We start from the raw sequence: 25663 nt of genomic DNA, 5'->3' as shown, positions 1-25663 counted from the left end.
CAACAAATCTTTTTTTAACATATGTATGCGTCAGTTCCGTTCCATAGTAATAATTTCCTAAAAATTAAAATGATTCATTTGCCATGATGAAATGTTTTTATCAGGGCGAAGTTTGGTTATCATATTTACTTAGGCTAGGTGTGGCATGGAACTGATAACGCGGCTCTGCGTGATCGGTGCGAGGCAGTCGACGTGATGGAGGTGCCATTACTGCTGCTTTTTGTCGCTATTGTGGCCGGCAAAGATGTGAACAACAAAGTGAGTGAGAAGTTGGTCCGCCCTTATGCCAGGAACATCAATACCAGGTTACGTGGGTACGGCAACAATCCAGTACCAAACGCCGGTGAGTTATAATAAATTTCTAATTGATAACAAATTTTTAAACGAAAATTTATGAAATCTCAACTGTTTCTGTGATAATTGTTTCTAATGAAGAGTAAAAACCTCTTTATAAATTATTTTTCATGAACCTGTGAAGTACTTCGAATGTGTGTCAAGTATATCATAACTGATCCAGAAACTACTTTAGAATGTTTCAAAGGGCCTAAAAATCTTGAACAAATTAAAGATTTAAAAAAAAATGTAATAGTATATAAAAAATATATAAATTTTTTTTAATAATAATGTAATACTCTCTCTTTTTGTTGACGTGTTACTTCCTCTAATCAATAAGATTATATTTTGAAAATCATAGAAGCTGATAAAACTTCACCATTTAAAAAAAACTGATTAGTGAATTAAGATTTATCATTCTTTGTTTTCAAAAATTACTCCTCAGAGATAAGTAAAAGTTACGAGAATTCAGGATTTAAGTGCTGAATAATTTTAAAACAAATTGCTTTTTCTATTTACAAACAATTACTTTTATATTAAAGAAAATTAAACTATAACAGTCATTTTGAATGAATTTTAAAATACCATGAGACTCGGAATTGTTAATTGAAGAATTACACATTAGATATTTATATATGTGACTCATTTGATTATAATTCAGGTTTTAAAATTAGTAAAATTGTACAGTTTTGGGTTATTTCTTTCAATAATTTGGATATATATTTTCTAATATGGGTTTCCTCCTTCCAAATCCAGGAAATAAAACGCATGACACCCTAAAACATTACTGGCATAGGTTGGAGTGTGCAAAAGTGTGGTATATATAACTATTGTGATTTATTTATATTTCAAGTCATATAATTATTTTCTGTCATCGCCAGTTCAGTTACAGTGATTGGTAAATTGATTTTTAATACTTATTGTGCTCATTAGTCACCTTCTTTATCTTATCTCGAATGATAACGTTTTCAAACAAAAACTTGAGCCATCCCAACTATTTATGTGATATAAAAGAAGAAAAGCGTGATAACTTTACTACATGATTCGCCATGTTATTGTTATCGGATTAACACTATTTTAAATCTATTTTTCAATATCAGATTTTAGATTTAGAAAAATAACAATATTTTTATATCAAAATTGAACATTGAAATAATTACATGTCACCACTAAGTATTTTAATGGGTTCTGGAGCCTTTCTGGGGTCTACCCAGCCTCCTAAATTGGGTAAAAATCTGGCGGTCAAGCGTGATTATGACCAAATCACCTCCTGCACAACTGCTGGTCTAGTAATAGTACTCCCTTACAAAGTACTTAACCCTTTTTTTATTATTTATTTATCTATTTACTCACACCTATCTCTGGTTTGTGAGCAAAACAGGTGCTTGACACTGTTCCATGTTACACAAGTATGCGTAACATCGTTCTGCTGTTTAGAATTCTCTCTTGGCCTCCCTCTACAACGCCCTTCCTGTCTGGAGGTCTTGCAGGAACAGGTTGGCTTCGCCTAAAATTAAAGTGGGCTTGGACCACTGAAATTACCACCCATTCACAAGTCTTTGTTATACGAGTGGTTTTATATGGTGGCTAGCAGTGGTTAATCATTCTCCGTGAGGACAGAGGAGAGTCTGGTTTCCATCAGCAGTTTAGCCCTCAGTGCTCCAAGAGTGGTGCAGAATTATGTGCTCACAGTCTCTGAAACACCGCAGAAAGGACATTGAGGGCCAATGCCATCCCACGACAATGAGGCTTGGCTCGAAAGCCCCCATGTCCCGTGAGGAGCTAAGAGAGTCAGCAGACCGGGAAGACCCAATTCGTATCTAAACGCAACCAGACGGTGGAAAAGTATTTTCTCAAGGTAGATCAGTTCCGAGTATTCATCCATCCCTGGATCCATAAGAGTGGAACCTCTTATGATGTATCCTCTCGGATGATTTCGTTGCCATTTGCTGGGACTTTCTCTAATTCTCACACCGATATTTTTCTGAAGACCCCTCCAGCTCATCGCTACACTGCGTGATCATAAGACACATGGTACGCTTTTGTGACTCGAAGCAGAACACTGCTGAATCGTTTCCAACCTGCTTTTCTGTCGGCGTGTGATGGTTTGGCTCCAGACAGAGGCACATATTTCATAAACCCTCAACCACTCCCTTGATACGGCCATTCTAGCTGGGTATCTGAGGCTCCGGAAAGCGCCTCCCCACTCCCATACGATTGAGGCTATTCCTGTCTTCTTTCTTGTAGAGGAATTAAAGATGATGTGGTGACAAGATTAACGTCTTCAGCGGCAATAGTTGACCTTTGCAAAGAGAGTGTTTGAAATGGTTTTGCCACTGTCGAAATTATTATCAACATTTTTATTTCTTTACTATATTTCTTTTAAATCTATTTTTAATTATAATTCATTTAAAGTTATATTATTTTACATTTGTTTTAGTGGCAAACCCATTTGAAACTTCTCGCCATATGATCAATTACAATTAATTATGAAGAACTTGTGTGTTGTTATCTAAAAAAACTGAACGTTTATGTATATAATAATTGCGATTGTGTTGTTTTAATTTTTAAGTATGAACGTTGTTGTTTACGATAATAAAGACCTAAATTTTCATCTTTATTATTATATAATAGAAACACGCACTAAAATAATTATCTCACTTTCAAGTATCCTTTTATCCAGAAAATCGTAGTAGATCCCTAAAAACCACTTTTCATTTTTAGGGATATTATTCTTTAGGATTGGATCTTTGGCATCAAGTCCTGGAGCACATTCAACTTTCTGCTTTCATGGGAATATGCATGCTATCCCATGGCGGACCTAAGTCCGTGCCAGGAGGGTTTAAATTTAAATTCTATGATACCCTTGCTTGGAATCATAGCATTTAAATATTTGTATTATACATTAAAATGCTCAGTAAATATGATATAAATATAATGTATTATCTTTATTTCCAGTACCCTTAAGTGAGAAAAAATGTATATTACTCAATAAAATAAACAACAACTATGTAAGATCAACTCTTGGTTCTTCCATCTTTCTTTTTTCAATCAAATGTACCTTTTTCAACTTTTATTTACTTTATGAGGGTTTTAAAAATTTTATAGTTTTGAATGTTTTAATATGTATATATATTCTATGATATTTAAATTTTTTAGAGGATGATCGAACGGCTCCTAACACTGACCAACCGAGTATTCCTTATGTGATAACGGAAGATCGGCTAAAGAAGATAAGATCCAACTTTATGTATTGGTTCTTCGACCAAGACCTGGAAGGCGGTTACGGAGATTTACAGAAGGATATAACACCATCAATTACACAAGTTAATAAAAACTTAAATTTTCAACTGCCGTTTTTTGGATTCCGCTTCAATTATACAAGAGTGAGTAACCAGATATTTATTTTACATAAAAGAAAATTTTTCAGATTCTCAACTTAGATTTAATGGTTTTCATTAAAATGAGCTGGCAAATGTTTTCTAAAAATTTATTGAAAAATAATGAAAACATGGTTGATTTTCCAGAACATTACTTTTTGTGAAAAAAAAATCTGACCTTAATTTTTTTTTTTTCATCTAAACTAATATTCATGAGAATTAGGTCCCTGATAAGACCTCAATGAACACAGGACTGTTGGCACAATTTAAGATCAAAATTTTGAACAATTCTTGGTACTTGTATCTTTCTTTTTCCTTCAAACGTACCCTTTTCAACTTTTGTTCACTTCATAAGGTTTTTTTTTCGGATTGGCATATTTACTTAAAACTAAATGTGATAATTTATCATTTCTATATCATACAAACTGTCTAGAGTCTCTTGTTATCATTAAAAAACGTTATCATCTCAAATCACCTTTTAGTACAAAATATCATTCCTCTGACCTCCATACATTCGCCTAGTTTCAAATTATTCCAAAATAAGGCTAGAAGACGCATATTTAGTGCTCCATGAAATTGACTATTGGATGCCCATATTAGTGACATTTTATGCTGTACCTACACATTTACCGTAAATCCAATAGTTTTACAAATGCTTGGTAAACAAAGGAAGCAACAAACCTCGATATCCACATGCTTGTCTTGTTCTTTTCAATTTTGAATTTACTCTATTTTCCTTATAAATTTTCCATTGTTTGGCAAACGTGTAGGGGCACTTTTATACTGAGATAGCTCTTGTAGGGAAATTGGATTACGTACTGTTATAAAAAAAAAAAAAGAAAAAAAAAAGTATACTTAATAAAACTACTCATACTTAATAAAAAATTAAACAATTGCTGGTTTTTATAGCTTAATATCACGGCCAGATAAATCATTTCTTTCAGCGTTCCCTGCAAACGTGAAAATTAATACTAAAGAGAAAATGAACTATTAATGTGGATGTGGAAACCAGTAAGTCCAATTTTTGGAGTGGAAAATGCCTTACTTCTCTTAAACTAGATAAATTAGGATTGGGATAGTTAGAGAAGGGAATGTCAGAGTTGTAATATTGCCATTATAGTATGAATAATACCTTCCATAAGTTGAAAATTCTTGTAAAATAGTGTTCACAAAATTTGCATGTATCTTCAAGGGGGCAGGCACATGAATGATGAATTGCTAGTGTTTTACAATAATCAGATTCAAAATCTACACAAGATTTTTTGTTTGTTCGATTTTTGTTTCAATATTATTTATTTTGTATTTATAGCCACCAAAATTGTTTAAAAAAAAAAAAGAAAAAAATTCATAGAATAATCCAAATAATTGTTTCTTGACGCTAATAATATATTTTTTATGATTTTTTATTCAATTATAATGTTGTTTTTTTTAGGTTTCACTAAACGGCTATTTGGAATTCAGTGACCCTCCAGAACAATATAGTTACCCTCTCACTTTCCCGACAGTAGAATGGCCTAAAAAAAATGATCCTTCATTCATTGGAATTTTCTACAGTAAGTGCAGGATCGGTCAATTGGGTATCAATGATGTCGACCAGAGAGAACCAGGAGTTTATTTCAGGTATCATAATTTATTTTATCATTTTTATTTTATTTTTTCGTTCAAGGGGCCAATGCAATCTCATATTGGTATATTATGAAATATTTCCTAGACAATCCAACCACAAAGGCAAAACATATTTAATAACTACAATTAGTAGTAAACTTAATCGTTTATAATCTTTTTTGTAATATGAAAACAAATTATTCCATTTTAAAAATTTATTATAATTATATGTATTTCATATTATAAATCGTGTTTATTCTCAATTATATGATAGCGTTAAATATGAGTTATTTTCTGTTCCAATGTTACATATTTATTAATAGTTATGATCATTATATCTTCCAATAAAATACTAGTAATGAGAAATATCTTACCGAGCCGTGAATGTCCTTGTGCAAGGCCTATTGGAGGATATTATGAGGTCTGTAGTGTATTATGTTTTATAATAATCAATGAAATAAAAAAAGTAATATTGGTCCCTACATAATAATTTCACTTACTTAAAAATGGAATATATAGTCAGGGGTAGAATTGTAAAAAACTTCGAATTCCAGATCTTTTCACGAAAATATACCTTTTAAGGTACTCGAAGTGGAAATAGCCGAGTTTCGCAAAATGGTGTGTTTATGAATAGCCTAACACAAAAACTGGAATTACATATTTAATGCAGGTCATGCCTGCGATGTTAAATCAACATTTTCGAGAAAATCGAGTAGCTGAAAGTTTCATTTTACTTTACTGATTTTCTTAAAAACGATTTGATATATTTTTTTTTATTATTGAATTGATATTTAATATCAATTAGGTCATGTGCTCATTGAAATAGTTCAACAGAGCTAAAAACCAAATTTTCAAAAAATATCATACCAATATTCATTTAGAGTCATCTAATTTTGTTTATCTGAGATAATTAAACATTTAACATTTTTATTAGTACTGAAAAACAGATAATATACTCTATGAAATTTATTTTTAATTCGTCCCAATGTGCTTTGATAAGGAACTTATACATTAAAGATAACTGCTACAAATGTCATATTAAGTTCCTCACTTTTCCTGTAAGAGAGAGATTTTATAAAGACGTGTTTCGAAATCTAATTACTTTTAAAAATTAAAAACATTTAATGGAAGATTATTGATTGACCGTGTGTATAGATGAATGGAATATGGTCCGGGTGCGGTAAAAAAAAACTCAAATAGTAAATGTACACTCACTCTCTCACACTGTCTTTGACTGCCGTCAAAACAGCCCTGACGAAGCCCAGCAACGTGGGGCGAAACGTTGGCTCAATAAAATAGTATAATTATTTACTATTTGAGTTTGTTTTTTTTACCGCACCCGGACCATATTCCATTCATCTAAAAACATTTAACTGAAACTATGTTCAATTTCTGTGTGATATGTTTAAATCAGTTGCGAGAAGTTTCATAATTCATTAATGAACTTTGAAATAGAATGGAAAGGGACTTGATGTCACGAAAAGACAAATTCGGAGTCGAAGTGAGAGAGAGGCTGAGGTGGGACATTCGAGAGAGTGTCGTCGGCTCCGACTCTTTTGAACCAAAGCATGCTGTAATCATCACCTGGAAGAATGTTTCATTTGCCGGTGGTATTGAAAACTCAGTACAAAAAGTAAGTTGTTATTAATTTTTTTTTTTTATACTTCATCTAAGTACTTAACTTAATTAATCAAAATATTCAAATAATATTTTCCTTATTGTTAAATTTATTAGAATGTAATACAACTATACTGGATATACCTTAAATGATGTCCAAAATTTAAGTAGTGATAGAAGACCTAATATGTAACTGAAATATTCCTTAAGACTAAGGTGAAATTTCGAACAGGCAAGGAGTATAATATAATTTTAAATTAATATTAAACAACTTTTTTTTTTTTTTTTTTTTTTAGTAACAATTTTTATAGTATAGTAAGCGATGGCTACAAAAATATTAATTTAAATTTTCTTAAAATCATTTTAAGGGGGCTTTCAAGCGGCTAAATAAGGTTAGGTTCTGTTTTTAGAAAATTATAAATTATTTTTTTCTTTTACCAGTCTCCTACAGGGCTAAAGATTCCCCACCTTTTGAAAAACTTCCTCATTTAGTAATCTTTGAGTCATAATTAATTTAAACCGTATTACAGAAGGGGCTGGGATCTGTCGTATTATAAAAAATTCTGTCTCCCATAATTGTCAGTGTTTTTCAAAAAAAAATATCACAAATTACTGAAATAAATTTTAAACAATTTTGTTAAAAAGGTTGAATATTAAATAAAAACAGAATTTATATAATACGCAGTTATTATTTTTAGATCTTAACAGTTATCCCTTGAACCGTTAACCGTTAGATTTGAGTCCAACTAACTTCGTATTCTATATGTCTGGTTTTCATTTCATACTTACCCTTTTTTTTATGAAAAAAACATTTTATTTTTTCCATTTTTCTCTCTTAGTGCACTTTTCAATGTTTTTGATGAACAGTCAATTTCAGGAGTTCTAGGGTAAATATTGTCTAGTGGGCTGAAATTAGTTGAAATCTACCTAAAATGATGAATTACATTGGAAAACAGGAATTATATGTTTCTGGGTTCTAAATTTAAAATTTCAATAAGTTTTACCTAAGCAATAAATGAAAAAAATGGTTGCACAACATGAAGATTGCTATTGTATAAACTACAATTGAACTATATTTCAAATTTTAAGCGAATTAGAGAACTTTTTCAATTGTTGCTTGATAACTATGCACATGGTAGAATAACTTTGTTGAATAATTTGGTTTTAAAGTCGATAAAATTTTATTCAATTCGAAACTGAAATCAACTTAGTACTACCATTACGTTCCAAAATATAACTTTTTTTAAAATATTGACTATTTTCTCCCATAATCCAAAAAAGATTCGCAATAGCCTACCATTTTGTGAAATATATTCAAAAATATTTGTTCTACAAGAACAATGATTAGAACAAATTTGATGTAAATTTAGTTAGATTTAATTTCAGCCAATAATACAATGTAAAGGCTCAATAGAAATTTAATTAAAAGTTCATTGAAAGAAAATTTACTTCTTCTCTGTTCGGAATTGGATCATAACCCAATCGAAGTTTTATATCAGTAACGCGGCTGGTCGAGAAGCGCTGGGATCTTTTGGACCCATGATTTGCCTTATATACAAGGATGACAAGATTTGGTTGGGAGTTCCCAAAGCTGAATGTAAATATTGAATATAGGTGTGAATGTATATTTATTTTATCGTTGCTTATATGTAATTTTCTTAATCTTGCACATAAATTATTTTGTAGTTATTTTATTACGTTTTTGCTTATACATATTATGATTTTATTTACATTATGTTATTTTATTATTATTTTACTTCTGTGAGTACTCTTTATCATTAACATTATTTTTATTTATTTATTTTTCGTTCTCTTTTTTCTGCATATACTGTATAAATGAAAACTTATTTTGTTTATTTTGAAATTAAGAAACACATAAAAAGGAAGTATTCGCTATTAAATCCATAACTCGTTTGCGTAAAATAGGAAGGAATCATTTTGAAAAAATAATTATTTTTTTTTTTCAGACAAACACATTTCAGATGGTTCTTGCAACCGACGAAGTGTTCACTTATGCCATATTCAATTACGTTCAAATCAAATGGACTACACACACTGAAGCACGTGGAGACACAGTCGGAGGAGAAGGTGGTGTTCCGGCCTATGTAAGTCAGCATCAGAAATTCGTTATCAACATTTTGTTACCATGGTCGGATATATATATATATATTTTATTTTTAGTGGTTGATCCTTATATCGGGTTGCATTACATCAGTGAACTGATAAACCACTCGAGATGCTACACCCAGATTTAAAATAGTATTCTAAATACTTTTGATAAAAAGATTATTATGAATTAAATTTTATTCATCTTTTTAGTTCAACTAAGATTCAATTTTTCCTTGGCTATTTTCAATATCGTAGATACCTTATCAGGTTGCTATTATTTAAAAATATATTATTATTATGTTTTTTAAATCCACCTGATGTAATAAAAAGTTGTTTTCACTGGAATATATATTATTTTATGGTCACCAAAATGGAGGCAAAAGCGGGTTTGAATATATGCGGTAAAATGACAAAATGAAATGAAATGAAAAAATAACTTTATTCTGAGACATATGTCCCCTAAGAATAATTACATGGTTCATATAGTGAGATTTTTATCTGGCGAGCGTTTACAAATTTTCAGATAGTAGAATGAAATTACATTGGTATATTGCCTTTACTACTGTTTATAATGTTAATCAATACCTGCCTATTTATTTTATTACAAAGATGTGGAGGTTTGGTTATTCAATAAATGAAGGAATAGGTGTTGTAAAGGAGAGAATGGATGAGGACTGGCGAATGGAGATGGGAAGAGAATTCCAGAGGGAGGTTGCACGTATGACGAAGGATTTGCTAAAGAAGGAGGTTCTATAGGAGGGCATATATAAATCATTCGGATGGGATCTGGTGTTTAATGAGTGGATGGATGAACGAAGAGTGAGGAGATCTAGGATATAGGTAGGTTTTTTGATGTTAAGAACTTGGAATAGAAAAACACCAAGGTTGTTGAAGGAGGAGGAGCAACAAAGAAAGTATTAAGCTCGTCTGGAACAACTGGGTAATATGGACAGGATTTAGGAATGATAACGGACAGGTTCTTAAGGATTTTCCATTTAGATTTAGGATCTGGTGCTTGGGATAGGATGTTGTGAAAGTACTGCTCCTTATTATATTAAAATATTATTCACATCCTTATTATTATAAAATATTGTAAGTAATGTTATTCAGTCTTTGAAAGATGACAAATTTTGAATAACAGTTGGTCAACACGCGATTACGTGGCTTTCTATTTATAACAATCAGTAACCGTTGGTTTCTAACAAACTAAAAAAGAAATATTTTTAAAAAAATTAGCATAAAGTTGTTGTACTGGATTCTCCAAATTGAAAAGTTAAAATATATTTTTTTGAATTTATTTAATGTTTACAGCATTTATTCAGGGTTTTATGATTTATGTTAATATTAATATTATATTGAATCTGTTTTCTTTTTTTAGAAAAAAAAGAGATCTAGTTAACTTTCTTTTTGACCTCTAAAATTTATCTTTTATCTTTTTTGTTCAAGGATTTATGATAAATTAAAATAACTATTTTATAAACAATATTACAGGTTGGATTTAATGCTGGCAATGGCACGAGGAATTATGAATACAGACCATATTCACAGGCATCTACAATCAGAGATTTGACAGCCCGTGGTTGGGCTAATGGTTTCCCTGGAAGGCACATTTTTAGAATTGATGAAAATATTCTCCCTGGAACTTGTAACAAGGATATTGGTTAGCTTTATTTTTATTTAATACCTCCTATTTTATCGTGTTTATCGATTTATTAGAATATAGTCTGATTTTAGCTACACGGCTCACATCCCTCCCCCCTCCAAAAACATAAATATATCTATCCATGGGTACATTTAAAATTATTATATCTGTGGTGAGATGGCACAATACTCTTTGAAATTGCAAATTAAAAACGTAAAATCTTGCTTAAACTCTGTGAAGTTGAATAAACATGTTAGAATTTGTTACGATTATTTTTATTTTTTTTTTTTACTACGTTGGCATTGACGAAGGAGACATCAGGATGGGGAAATCCTTTATATATTTTTTTAAAAATGAAAATGTGGTTCATAATAGTAGGCCATCTGAGTACAGATATGTAAATAAAAATTTTCATTCAGAATAATTATGCAATATTGCAGTTTGAATATTTTTTATCCAATTTTTATTTTCTATTTATTTATTTTATTACAATAATAGAAAAAAGTGTATTTGTCTCAATATTATAGCTGGAGCAAGTTTGCCCCTCACATTCGCACCTGAAAGCGGCAACATGCTTGGTGGTACCATTGTCAATATAACAGGACCTTGTTTTGAACCGAATATGAAGATTGTATGCAGGTATATATTACATTATTAGGAACAATCGATTATGTATATAAAAACAGTTTCATTCCTTGCTAATATAATGAACAAAATTAATGAACACACATTTTAACTTCAGAAGAACACGATTAATAGAATAAACTTTTCTAATGCCTTACAGAAGCAGCTGAAAACCCTATCACAAAAAAAAAAATATTTCTTTTTGAATTAGATTTCCTAGCTTTCTTCAAGATTTTTCATAGCTAAACCGTCCTTCTTTTCAGATTTGACATGAAAGCTGTGTACGGGACTGTTGTTGACAGAAATAGAGCCATTTGTGTTCAACCTTTCATCATGGCAGAAGGCTACATTTTGTTTGACATCGCCATTGATGATGGAAAATACGTTTGGAAAGGACAATATTTCATTGGTAATACTTGCAAACTTGTGGTCACTGTTTTTTAATACTTGACATAGGCAGTCTTTGTAATTAGTATACTATAATTACTAACGGTCTTAGTTGGATAATATAATCATTTCCCAATATGGTGAATACGAGAATTGAAGTGTAGCTTGTATTCACCAAAACTGTAAAATAAGGAAGCACTTTTAGATAGGAGTGTCCTCCAGATTACAGTATTTGTTTTCTGAACAACTTTTTGTCACTAACAGTAATAAACAACGTACTAGTTAAATAAATCAATTTATTTAATATTTGAAAAATAACAGACAAAAAAAAAAAAAATAGAAATTTACTAGAGGTATATTTATTTTTTTATTATTAAAAAAATCTTGAATTACATCTTATAAGTCTCCTTTTTAAGTACATCACTTTATATCAACATTAGTGATAGACTCCACAATATTTCTTGAAGCAATGTTCTTCTCAATTTATGCATCACAGAAATTAGAGAGCCCTAGAAATATAGTGGGGCTCTGTTCATTGGTACTCCTTATTTTTCTCCAAGTGCTTCAAAATAATTTTCAATATCAATTCCGTTTTACTACTTTTTTATGTCAACTATATATTAATATTGTTACGTTTTACTGGCAATAACTTATTTTATTACTTAATGTTTTCTTATTAATTTAAGTTGTTCAGAAACTTTTATCATTTATTTTTCCTGTCCGTACCAAAACGGTATAATTAATTATAGTAATATGTAATTTTTTATCTAAAATAAAGCATATCTTTTTTTATTACGGTTTTGTTGTAATTAGATTCAATTAAAAAAAAATTGTCTAGAAACTTGCGTCACTTGTACCCAAACAAATATTTCTTAAAACATCCCTCTACCATAGAAATATTTATGGACTCTTTTGATTGTTTATTTTCATGATAAGGGAAATGTTTTTATAAAGTTTTATTAACGCAACATTTTCTTCCTTGTCTTTTTTTTGTTTCTACAGGGTTTAATTAAATATAGTATATGTATAATTATAAGGTTTTTTTTAATAATTAATAAACAACATTTCAGAAACACCAGCGACAGCCGCTGAAAAAATATCTTTCGCTGACGACAGTGTCCATCAAAAATATCCTCCAGAAGTCAGAATAACATGGAATCAATATAACTTGACTTCAAACTTAGCTGCTCCAGTTCAAATCTCAATTTGGGGTTACAGGGAACAATCGATTCGCCCTCAGCTGCTTTATATAGATTCTCTAGATGTAATATATTTTGTTCATAATTACTCTATAAAGTTAATGTTTTCGGCAATAATTGATATCAAATTAGCATTTTTTTTTTTTATAGATCGGCGTTCCAAATAATGGCTTGTACACAATCATACCAGCAACTTATAAAAATCGTGATAATCGTTTATTCACTGATATGAGTTTCGGATTCATACAAATCAACCTGACGTCCTCAACGGAATACAATGGACTCAGAGTAACACCGTAAGTTCTAATGGCTATTATATAGAATTAGTTTCCTGTTAACTTTAATATTAACAATGATTATGCTTTTAGAGTCATCTGGAGCAAACCAATACCTTTGGGTTGGTACTTCGCTGCACAATGGGAAAGACAACTAGGTTCCAATTGGCCGGAAGGGAAATGTAACACTTGGATTATGAACGACCGATATTTGAAGAACTTCCCTGCAGAACTGAGCATATGTCCTTGTAAACTGGAACACGCCCTTGCTGACAAGGGAAGGTTCATGCCAGATTTTGACTGCGATATGGATGCCAACCCTCACTGTTTCTATCACGAAGGCGCCAGGCACTGCGTAAAAACTGGAGCTCCCAGGTGAATATACATATATCCCTTAATGGTTATGACTTGTAATTTGAAATTAAAAGTATGATTTTTTGTCAAAGCCTTATTATTCTTTCAAAAATTGTTTAACTAAATATACAACGTACTCAGGTGACAATAAATAATTTAGTTGAATATAGATATGATTTTATTTTAATTTTTTTTTCTAATTAGGCAAGAAGGTTCTGAACAGCAATGCTGTTATGACAAAAACAATTATTTGATGCTTTCTTATGATCAACAGTGGGGTTCATCGCCAAAGAGGTCTAGTAATTTAGGAATCTTGCCATGGAATGAACCGAACAAGGTAAAATATTACAATAAAATAAGATTAAGGGTGTTAGTAATATGTGAAATTTGATGCCCTATTGGAAGACAATTTTTTGCCATACACCCATAAAAAAATCTCTCTCAGCATTCAATTTGCACTTGTCTAACAATGAAAAGCAGGTGCGTTTCAAAATGGTGGCCATCCAAAAAGGAAATATGTAAAATTTTATAATTCGAAGATACACTTCTGCATGCAGTACACTTTTTGAAAGTGATTAATTTTAAAAACATTTGAATCTATATTCTCCCCTGATGACAGAAATCTGGGGACATCTCCTCTGGTGACATTGTTCAAAATCCCCATTATTATTTTACAACAGCACACTCTCTGAAGATGATTTTTCCTATCATACCAAATTAAATTATAACTGAATTATATGTACTTCTCTTTACTCATGTGTTAATCGATGAACAATCTTTGATAATTATTTCAGCCATTTTTGTAGTCATGAATTTTTTGGTATTCTTTAAATTTTCAAAAAATAAAAGAATCTGCTACTGTGAAGAAACATTTTGAATGTTTTTAAATAAACTTTTGTTTGCATTCCTTCTTATCATTATTTTATTTTTCAACCAAAGAATGTAGTTTAATATAATAAAATTATAACAGATTAATTTAAAAAAAATAATTTCCAAGTTATTTACTTCAAATCTAATCAACTTTTATTTTGTACTTATAAAAAAATTAAATCTGTACCACTATAACCTATGAGGGGTCAGGCATTCAGTACTTTCTAAGGAAGTATTGTTTCTTGAACAACAGTTGTACAAGGAGATGATTATTTTTTACCCACACTTATCATCAATATTACAACATACAAGTGAGAGTGGGGAAGCTCAGTGGTAAGGCACTAACTCCAAGAGTGCAGGTTCGAATCTGGCTATGACAGATAATTATTTATTCTGTTACTGTAGCCTTGAGTCAACCATGTGGGTTCAGGAGCCCTCCTGTCTACCAAGCCTCATAAAGTAGGTAGACTTAATATGAAAAAATCTGACCAAATCACCACCTTGCACAGCAGCTGGTTTAGTAACAGTACTTCCTTACAAAGTATATAATTACATAGTATCCCCTGACCCTTCATGGGTTTAGCAGTGGAGTTTTTTTTTTCTTTTTTATAATAATAAACATATTTTTAGGTTCCAACACTGTCACAATGGTACCATGACATCTCACCCTTTTACCATTGCTGCTTATGGCAGTATGAACAATCGGTCGGTTGCGAAACCTTCAGGTTTGAAAGAAGACCATCACAGGACTGTGTTGGTTACCAATCACCTTACATCGGTATGTATATCTTAATTGTAAAATGTTCATTATATCTAGTTTTCCGAAATACCACCAATAAGTTATGAGTAATTATTAAGAGTAAAAATATTGGCTTGAATATGAATATTAAATGGACTTTGATTCAATAAATACAAAAGAAGGTTTTTATATTTTCATTAAAAAATAACTTAGACCTGTTTTAATACCCATATTTTTCTTATTTATTTATTTTTCATTCTATAGCAACTGTTTTTGGAGATCCACATTTCATTACATTTGATGGTTTGGAATATACCTTCAACGGCAAAGGAGAGTTTGTGCTACTGCACACAGATTCTGAAAAGTTTAAGTTGGATGTTCAGGCAAGGTTTGAGCAAGTAGGAAAGAACATTTACGGTGATGTGGCAGCAACACAGTTAACATCCATAGCAGGTTGTTGTGCAGTGATTTTGAATTTTAAATTATACTTGAATAAGACATGTTAATAATAAGCAAAATGTTTTATTTCAGCAAGAGACAATACTTCAAGCATCATTGAAATAAGGCTTAGACCAAAGGAGGCACAATGGAGGTACAGACTAGATGTTTTTGCAAATAAGAAAAGGATATATTTTGACCGGCCAGCTCTTCGTGTACAGCACTTCACAGGTTTGAGATAGCAAATAAAAAGATCTCTAATATTTTTAATCTAAACTTAGCAAATTTTTTTTGTGTGGTTTAGTGAATATTTCTGGCTACATTGTGACAAAAATACAATAAATTATCTTATAATAAAAATAATTTTTTTTTTTAGGAGTCACAGTTTATCAGCCTTCACACATACTGAATCAGTCCGAAATTGTTATCATGTTTCAATCAGGTGTTGGAGTAGAAGTTGTTGAAAATAAAGGATACATGGCTGCGAGGGTTTATTTGCCTTGGGAATATATAGTAAGCAGTTTTATGTATTTGACAATGCTTTATCCAAAACAGAAATGAAATAATAATTGTTCCTTAATTTATGCTTTATGGAATGTTTAGAACAGAACAAGGGGTCTGTTCGGAAATTGGAGTTTTGATCCCTCCAACGATTTCACTCTACCAGATGGAACTGTGGTCAGTGCTGACAGCCTAAATGATTTGGAGAGAATACACAAGGAATTTGCAATTTTTTGTATGTACCCTATAATCAATAAATCAGTAATAATTATAATATAAAAATTGTATACCTTTAAGGATTTATATTTATATTAAATTTATGGCGTTTTAAATAGTCTATTAATGATCAATACCAATTTTGAGGCAAAAAGAAGTCAAAAGTCAAAAGGTTAATTTATCTTTTTATTTGTCCTTACCACAAATATTCAAGTTATTGGAAGATTATACATGAGATTTCTTTTGAGAATTAATATTTGTAAAAATTATTTCTAAAAATATGTACAAGTACATAAAAAAGTGTAAATAAATGAATTTAACTAAAATAACAAAATATTTAATGAAACATAAAATACTCCACCCATTGACTTATCCAGAAGGATAAAGCAGTATGGGTACACTCCAAAGGGAAAAAAATTTTTTGGAATAGTTTTATATTATAATTCTGGATATTAGCAATATATCAAGATATATATACACACATATATATATATATATATATATATAAATAAGATACTAATGCTGAAATGCTTTTTAGCCATTTTAATGCATTTCTAAGATCAACAATGCCATATTTAATTCAATTTGTTTTGTTTTTTCTAATAGCCATTGTGCCATTTTCTCAACAGTTTGTGGAGAATGTAATTACTTATATTTAAATATTAGCTTCCTAATCCACAATCAACAGCTAAATCATTGACTTGTCCAATTTTTGCTGAGACTTTTTTAATTATGATTAAATCCACTATACTAAGGGAAATAATCTATTTGTAATGTTAAACATAACAATCCATAGTAATTAAGGGCAATAAGTAATGGTGTATCAGTAGCTTAATAATTGTAGACTTATTTGTATCTCAGGTATATTTATATTTTTGTTTTGTTTTAGGGAGATTGGAGGATAACGTTGAACCCAATAAAGGAGAACCTCTCTTTTTGAGGGAGTATGGAAGAACTTCGAGTTATTATTTGAATAGAACGTTTGTCCCTGTATGGAAATCAACCCCTCAAGAAATTATACCTCCAAACAGGTAAGATACAATATTGTATATTATAATAACTATTTTTATTTCTCTTTTGACCGCAACCCTGACCATCTCCCTATATACAATATTGTATGTTCTAGCATAGGTAAACTGTTTACTTGGAGTATGTGGCAAATTTACATTTGAGACTTCAACTCTCCAAAAAAAAAAATAAATAACATAATTTTTTGTCAGTTAATAAATTATCCTATTCATTTAGCTCCCTCAGTAAGTGGAGCCAGAAGCAAAACACCCATCTGCTGCTACCCTTGGTTTGTTCCTCATCATATACATTTAAGAGAGAGATAGCAAATTCTTGAATTTTTTTTTTCAAATCAGCCTTAATTTAAAATATTTATATAAACAGATTGCTGAAACAATTAAAAACTTTGACCATTATGCATCTATTAATGAGATAATATTTGTGATTATTTCAGGACAAAAGATATACAACAAGCTCTAGCTCTTTGTGGTGAATCTTACCAATGCAGATATGATTATGCTGTCACTTTGAACAGAGAAATGGCCTTTTATACTCTAAATTATTACAGCGAATATACTTCACTAAGACAAACCAATAAAGACAGAGGTAATATCTATTAAATAGTTAATATTAGTCATTCATATTAATCAACATTAAATTATATACTGTGGACTCTTGCTAATCTGAACTAATAAAATCAAGGGTGTTTGGATTAGCTAAAAATTTGGATTACTGAATGGGAAAAAAATGATCACTTCATAAATAACAAAAGAAAATTTAAAAACAAAAATCATAAATGCATTCACATAAAAATATTTTGATTATAATTAATCATTATTTAGAAAATGTATTTTTCAACTAGTTTCTTGTGAAATAATCTAAATCTTTTAGTTGTTGTTTGTTAACAAAATGTTAATAACTGATAGGACTATAAATAGAAAAGTTGGTAATGATGTTGCTTACTAAGAAATACCCAAAGCGAGGTGGAAAGTATTGAAAATCTAATAAAATGTTTCTTAGAAAACAATCGGTTTGTTTGAAGGTATATATTTTCTTGAAACTCATAATTGTCTTTCAATAGTGTGAACTACCATTGTATTAACAATATAATTTCGTACCAAAGATTAATTTAATAAAAAGGTTAATTATATCCATTAATAAATAAATTGATAAAATACATATGCTTCCAAATTTTGATAAATAACTCAAATTTTATTTCAAATAAAAGTAGTTGGTATTTTTGACTAGATTATTTAAGCGTCAGCACCTAGTGTTGATAATATGGGTTTATTGAACGTAAGTATCTATGTACTACATATATAAAATCAAATCTTCAATTTTATTTATTAATTTATTATTTTTAAAGCGTTGTTTTGAAGTATGGATTAGTCTAGATTAGCAAGGTTTGGATGATAGGGGAAGTTCACTGTGCTCACACATTTTGTAATAAAAACTACTATTTGTGTTAAATTCATAAAGTAAATTTGGTTCACAATTTGTTGTTGATTTTCATGTATTTTCTTTACCATTTATACCACAGAATTTAGCCAAAAGAATGTTATTTTTTAAATTTCTGAAGTTGTAATGAATCAATCAATCTATTATTAATTTTTTTTTTTAGTTCAGTTACTGAAATTTTTTAAGTTCTCTGCCAGGAGCACTGTCACTATTCATCATCCAAAGTTACATAAAGTCTTTTAATTGCCATAATTTTATCATAACATAAGATACATTCCCAATTATAAAAACAAATGTATTTCTGTCTTTAGTTTTGTCTTGTGGAGTGTTGGAAACACCAAGATTTGGACGAAAATCCAATTTTTTCTTTGTTCCTGATTCTAAGGTGATATTTGAATGTGATCAAGGATTTATTTTGGTGGGTGATCAAAGGCGAACATGTTCTTCTAGTGGCAGATGGTCTTTTGATTATGGATATACTGAATGTCTGCGTAAGTAAATAAAATATTATGAATTATTAAATAATCTATATATAATCATATATTTGAAAGACAGATATATAATATAAAATATTCAAGTAATCATTAATAAAAGGTTCTAATATTTTTATCAACACTTTTTAAATATTAAATTTATCATCTCTTGAAGATTTTAAAAATCACACATTTATTGAGTACATGGTTTTCTAAATAACCTCTTTGGTTGCTTTCTCAACAATATGATTAAACTACCACATTGTATTGCTATAATTTTTTAATGAATTTTATGATGCTTGAAATAAATCATTCTCAAAATTATATTTCAGATTAAATTTAAAAAAAAAATATTATAAAGGTATAGTAATGTCAAAACATCTTTCATCTAAGGTAATATATTTAAAATTTGTCAAACTACAAAAAAAAAAATTACTTCTTCATTGTATCACTAAAAAAAGAACATTGTTTATATGAATATTTTATGAATTAACTGATAATACATACTTGAATTATTTAGTGACCATATATCATTAATAATTTTCCCCACTGAATTAAAAACAATATTTCAAATAATATATCCTATTAACAAAAAATCCTCAAAAAAGATTACAATTTCAATATACAAGAGACATTCAAATATAAACAAGAATCTGTTTTTTAAAAAATGTATTAATATAAGTAAATGGTTAACCAAAATAATATCATGTCTAACATAATCCCTCTCCTTGTTGAAAAATTGTTTTCATTGAATCAGATTTTTTTTCTATTTCTTCACCATAAAAAGAAAATGGGGCTGTTCCTTGAACCAGTGATATACAAAACCCTTCTTGCACTCAGCCTCTTTTATTAGTCCAAATATGTGAAAGTTTCAAATCAGGACTATATGGTGGGTTTTCAAAGGTTTCTTAATCAGGCTTTAGACACGTTTATAGGTAGATCATGGGGTAGGGGGTTTTGGTATAGCAAAATGCTCTCCTTGACAGATGTTTCTGGCTATGATTTCAATAAGAGGCTTTCGCATGATCTGAGATAGTGTTGCAATAAACAGTATTAACAATTCACTGTTTATGAATGAAATTCAGCAAAATAATAGGTTAAATATAGTTTTTTTATTAAACTTGTCCTTAGCTAGCGATCCTAGAGTTCAGCTTCCATCTTAAAAGAAGTTCTTTCCTCTGAAAGTATATTTTCACCAAACTTTGCCTGCATTAACCCCAAAATATTAGCTCAACACTCTTCTTTATATTTGAATGACCCATATATATGATGATATATAATAACCAGTTGGTTTTATACCTACATACAAATCAGCCAACAATATAGTTAACATATTACACTATCCCAATTTAAGTTAAATTTGTTATTCAGTTTCACTTATTATCAATTTTAAATTTGAATGATTACTTGTGAATTGAAACAAAAAATCATAAATTTTATTATTTTCTTTAAAAAGGAAGATTTTATAAAATTAACTTAAAAATTATGGAAAAAGGTTAATTTTTGTAAATTGGCTAGTGATAGTACTTTTTTATATTTTAATAAACTGTTTTCAATACACAGGTAACTTATTAAAATTGGTTATATGTTTTTTTAATAATTACAAATTTTGGTTATAAATCTATTATATATTTAAATAATGATTATTTTGCACTCGTTGTCATTGCTTTATTTAAAATATTTTTGATAAATATCAGATGGTTACTAGCCTTTTAATGTTTCATAAATATAATAAAAAAAATATAGGTATATCATAAATAACTGATATTATACTGATACTTCATTGAAAAAGTGTTATTTAGAAAATATTTATTGTATTTAGAAGATACAATTTACTTATTCATTGTTGTAAGATGCAACTATTCTATTTAATTTATTATGTTCATTCTTCAGCACCAGTAATATTAATTTTATGTTTATTGGTTGAATTTATATTGATTGCAAAAATATATTTAGATTTTTAAAAATATGCAGCCAGTTCTATATATATTTTTTTTTTTAGTATTTATTTGTTCACTCTATTTTACCTTGTTTAAAAAAAAAAAAAAGTTAAAAAACGTCTACAATTAAAACTCATAGAAGGTCTTAAGTTCAATAATTGATAAAGAAGTAATCTTTAACCAATTGTACAAGGAGACCAGAACCATGCTCAACTGCCAGAATTTTCTTCAAACTCATTTAAAGATTTGATACCTATTTATTATAGAGAATGGGTATGCCTCAGGAGAGTCCTTCACACCCCAATCATAATATGGTACTGTTGAAGTGCGTTACTTTGTTCCTTAAGGGACAAGATTGCTCCACTGAATTTAAAAGTTGTGTGCTTCTGAGGGTTGCACACCACTTGTAGTAAAAGTCACACAAGGGATGGGAAGGAAAGAGAATTATGCCTTACAATTGGTGAATAAGAGTTTCAGTTGAAAAATAATCATAGGTATTTATCATACTCCTCCTGTTAATTCCTACTAACTCTAAACCGGCCAAGATCTGAAAGACTTAAAACCCTTTTATTTATTTATTTATTTTTTTTTTATTAGGCATTAAACGTGGGAGGAACATATTTGTTAATAATCAAAAAATGATACATCAATTTTTTTGCGCAATATAAAATTTTGGTGTCTATATGGATACTTTTGATTTCTCATTATCAATGGAGAAACTAGTATAACTTGGCTTCCATGATAAAATTAATAAAAACTTGTGAAAAAATTATTTAATTTACAATTAAATAAGTTAATATACAATAAATACTTAAAATAGTTTCACACTATTTTTTGTTAAAACAAGCCCCCTCTCCCTAACTTTTTTGTGGTAACTGAAGTCCAACTATTTCATACGTAACTAAATATACATTTGCTAAAATTGTCTAATCTTTTTTTTAAATATTTAGGATAATTATAATTTGTAGTTTACTAAAGAATGCCATCAATTTCAAGCTAAAATATTTTATTTCTTCAGTATTTTTTTAAATTTATTTTTACTAATTGTTTTATATAAAACAAACATACTTATAACCTTAAGAGAGTAATGTCACAGATACTTTTTGTTTTTAAGAAGATGTATCCTGATTATTAATGTAATTCTTGTTATCTTGGAACTAAGTTTTGACATCGAGTGCAAAGTTATCCAGGATACTTGATTTTGTCAACACTCTAGCTTGAAATATCATTTTGACAGGGTACATTGAATACGATGCGCAGCAAATTGCAAAAACAGTGATGGTTGTTGGGCTGATCTTGATACCTCTTATTATGGTCATAGTATGTGCTGCAGTATACATAATAAGGAAAGCCAAAGGAGATAGTTCACAAGTTTCCTGGAAATTTTCCAAAGCTCCTTCGACCTCATATATACCAGCTAAGACACATCCTTCTCAAGATCCCCATCAGGCTTCAGCTCCATTCTTGAAGAATGATGATAGCCCTGACACAACAAGAAGTATCGGATATCCTGGTCATTCAAATATGTCACTAGATAAAACTCAAGGGATGAAACCAATACTGTCTTTGCCTTATGACAAATCTTATTACACACATGAACCATTGGCAAACAGACCACCTATTGACTTTGAGGATTATGAAGAAGAAGGATTACAACAATCAGGAGACTATAACAATCCTAATGATGCTCCAACTCTCAAAGTTAAAGATGATTTAAGAAGGCATAATAGTATAGAAACAGATATTTTCTAATATGATTTAATTTTAATTGAAGGTGTCAACATTGCCCTAAGTAATTAGGTACATAAAATACATGAATGCTACACCATTCATTCATTAGATGTATTAGGTTTTTTAATTTCATATATAACAATTACAATTATAATTTTAAAAACCTTACTTAAATTAGAAAATTAAAACTTAATTAAAAATAATTATGTTCCTTTTAACTATTCATAACTAATTAAATGTATGTACTGAATGCTTCAGAAATCTCCTAGTTTCAGTTACATTAATTTACCTGGTCATATATAACTTTATACCTAGTCAAACTATATTTTTCATGACAATGATTTGATTGGAAGACACCAGATCACTTGTATCATTTGTAGTTGGTTATTATTAAAATTCATAGCATTCAATGCTATGAATTTGAATTGAAGATAGAATGTATTCACAAATTTTATAATCTTATTAGTAATATTTGAACAACTGGACTCAATAATTTAATTTCAATGGACTTTGTTAATTGAAGAGCTTCCTCTAAAACAGTTATAATTGACATTTCTTGAACTTTTACGGTGACAGAAAAACATGTCTTACTCAACATTTGTTTACATGTTTGACCCAATAAATATATTTTCAGTTTTGGTGCATAAGTGCCTTCGTTAATGAATAAGGGCTTATTCATTTCTATCTGCATTGCTATCAACAGTCAAATTAGATCATAAAGAAGCTTTTTATCCCAAAAAAATTGTTTTGTTAAATTTTGCAGTTATAAAGTTTTTAGAGAGAAATCTTCCATTAGAATACTGAAACAAAATTGTAATTATCGAGATTTTTTCTTTACATATTTTATCATAAATTATAAGCTTCTGATTAATTATTAATCTTTAATCCAGGAATTCATGACAGAATACTGATTAATATTTGTAATGTGTATTTATTATAGGATTTTTTTGTTTTTATATTTTTAACATTGACTTTTTATATTTTTTTTTATTTTATTACTGTATTCAAGTTAATAGAAAATAACTCTTTAATTTATAAATTTTAATATAATATTTTATATTTTATATATTCTTTTTTTTTTAGTTTAAAACCTGATTTTTAATACTTTTTTATTTACTTTTTAGTTCTATTTAATTTAGAACTGTTTAGAAAAACTTGAGGTTGATAAATAATTATTAAGCATTGACATGGAGTGCAAAATAATTTTGCTATTTACAATATAGAGCCTCTAACCATGTAGGGGCCCAGGCCAAAAGGGGCTACAGCCACTTTAAGGCATGGTGCCATTCTTATTATTTTTTCAACAATTTTGGATTCATAACAGAAATAAACAACATGCTAATTAAAGTCATTATTTTAATTAATACTTGAAAAGTAACAAACATTAAAATTATTTTTAAATGTTTACAAGAGGTACACTTATCTTTATATTATCAAGCAAAATTATCAATTACTTCTTCAATGTAATCACATCAGTTTCTACTGACATTAGTAATAAACTGCTCAACCTTTCTTAAAAACATTTTGATTTTTGATGAAGTTAACCTATTGAAAGTTTAATCAACAATTTACAATCTAATGTTTATTTGTTTGATCATAATTTTAATTGTATTTTTAAAATTATTATAGAAGCTGTTACTAATAATAATGTTTCTTGTTTTATACACAAGACTAAGACAGATTATACATCTATTATAGTACTTCTAAGTATAATATGTTCAAGAGTATGATGTTTAAAAAGTAAAGAAGCAATGTTACTGGGTCAGGCAGGCACACCACTCGCCATGTAGCAGGAAGTGGTACCTAGTGCATTGAGGGTTAAGCATGTTTTAATAGCACTATAGAAATGTTCTTCCAAGTAAATAATTAATACAAACATTTCATTTGAAAACAAAAATGAATTGGTGAAGTTCAGCTACACAGAAAGAAAAAAATATATAAACATTTTACATGCTATAAAATAAATGAAAACATAATAAATATCTTTGTCATTTTATATTTATTATTGTTTAAAATAAAGAACACGAACTACACTGAAAGAAGTGTATATATGTGTATATATATACATATATGTGGATATCTATATACATCTGGAGTATATATTATGTATGTAAGTATATGAGTGTATATACATGTATATGAGTATATAAATAACATACATATAACTATACATGTATATAAATAACATTAAAGAATTAAAAATAATTGTGGTGTAGAATATAATGTTCATATGAGATTAATAATTATGCTGAATAAGCTTAAATATTGCATAAATGTCAATTATCATTATACTTTTACGTAATTCCTTGTTGTGATTCCTTTAATGTGTTTAAATTCTGAAATTGTATTTGGGAATGTTTTTATTATTTGTTGCTTTTGTAATATTTCCAATGTATCTGGGAATGTCATCTGCTACTTACATTAAAATTTAATTGTTCAGTTTGGTTTACTGGGATCTTAAGCCCATTCTAGGCAGCCATTTTCTACATAAAGTTCTGAATCATTATAACATTTCCTAAATTAGAAGGAAGTTCTATTTATTTAGTCAAGATATTTAAGGAATTGACTATGATCTTCCTAAATAAATAATTCTCTCCTTATCTGGCTACACAGCCCATTTGATAAGTTATAATAAGGATTGGCTATTATTTTTGCTAAGTGTCTTCAGACTACAGTCTTCCCTATTATCCAGTATTTCCTTAAATAATAAATTGTTTTAGCCACAGAAATATGTAAAATTATAATGAACTTTTCCATGTTGAAA

At 29.2% G+C, this 25663-nt stretch overlaps 1 protein-coding gene across 2 annotated transcripts in view; it reads left to right on the top strand.

Moving 5' to 3' along the window:
* Positions 1-167: 167 nt before the first annotated feature.
* mesh (sushi domain containing 2 mesh) overlaps positions 168-25663 on the top strand; it is a 29012-nt gene continuing 3516 nt past the window's right edge. The window contains exons 1-21 of one of the 2 annotated variants that reach the window (XM_014421067.2): positions 168-343; positions 3493-3719; positions 5146-5333; positions 6774-6951; positions 8903-9040; positions 10536-10704; positions 11214-11325; positions 11574-11719; positions 12768-12961; positions 13047-13192; positions 13265-13546; positions 13730-13862; positions 15026-15173; positions 15399-15587; positions 15666-15803; positions 15949-16085; positions 16176-16308; positions 17179-17320; positions 17752-17903; positions 19067-19246; positions 22406-24281. In XM_014421067.2, coding sequence (XP_014276553.1) covers positions 196-343; positions 3493-3719; positions 5146-5333; positions 6774-6951; positions 8903-9040; positions 10536-10704; positions 11214-11325; positions 11574-11719; positions 12768-12961; positions 13047-13192; positions 13265-13546; positions 13730-13862; positions 15026-15173; positions 15399-15587; positions 15666-15803; positions 15949-16085; positions 16176-16308; positions 17179-17320; positions 17752-17903; positions 19067-19246; positions 22406-22920 — 3795 coding nt within the window. In that variant the 5' untranslated portion in view covers positions 168-195 and the 3' untranslated portion in view covers positions 22921-24281. Of the gene's footprint in view, positions 344-3492; positions 3720-5145; positions 5334-6773; positions 6952-8902; positions 9041-10535; positions 10705-11213; positions 11326-11573; positions 11720-12767; positions 12962-13046; positions 13193-13264; positions 13547-13729; positions 13863-15025; positions 15174-15398; positions 15588-15665; positions 15804-15948; positions 16086-16175; positions 16309-17178; positions 17321-17751; positions 17904-19066; positions 19247-22405; positions 24282-25663 lie in introns of those variants that run through there. The other variant, XM_014421068.3, reaches the window with a different exon arrangement.

Source organism: Halyomorpha halys, unplaced genomic scaffold (assembly GCF_000696795.3).
Source record: "Halyomorpha halys isolate HHAL.00 unplaced genomic scaffold, Hhal_1.1 Scaffold302.1, whole genome shotgun sequence".
Classification (NCBI taxonomy): Eukaryota; Metazoa; Arthropoda; class Insecta; order Hemiptera; family Pentatomidae; genus Halyomorpha; species Halyomorpha halys.
The sequence above is the reverse complement of the archived record's forward strand: the minus strand, read 5'-3'. Positions and strand labels throughout refer to the sequence as shown.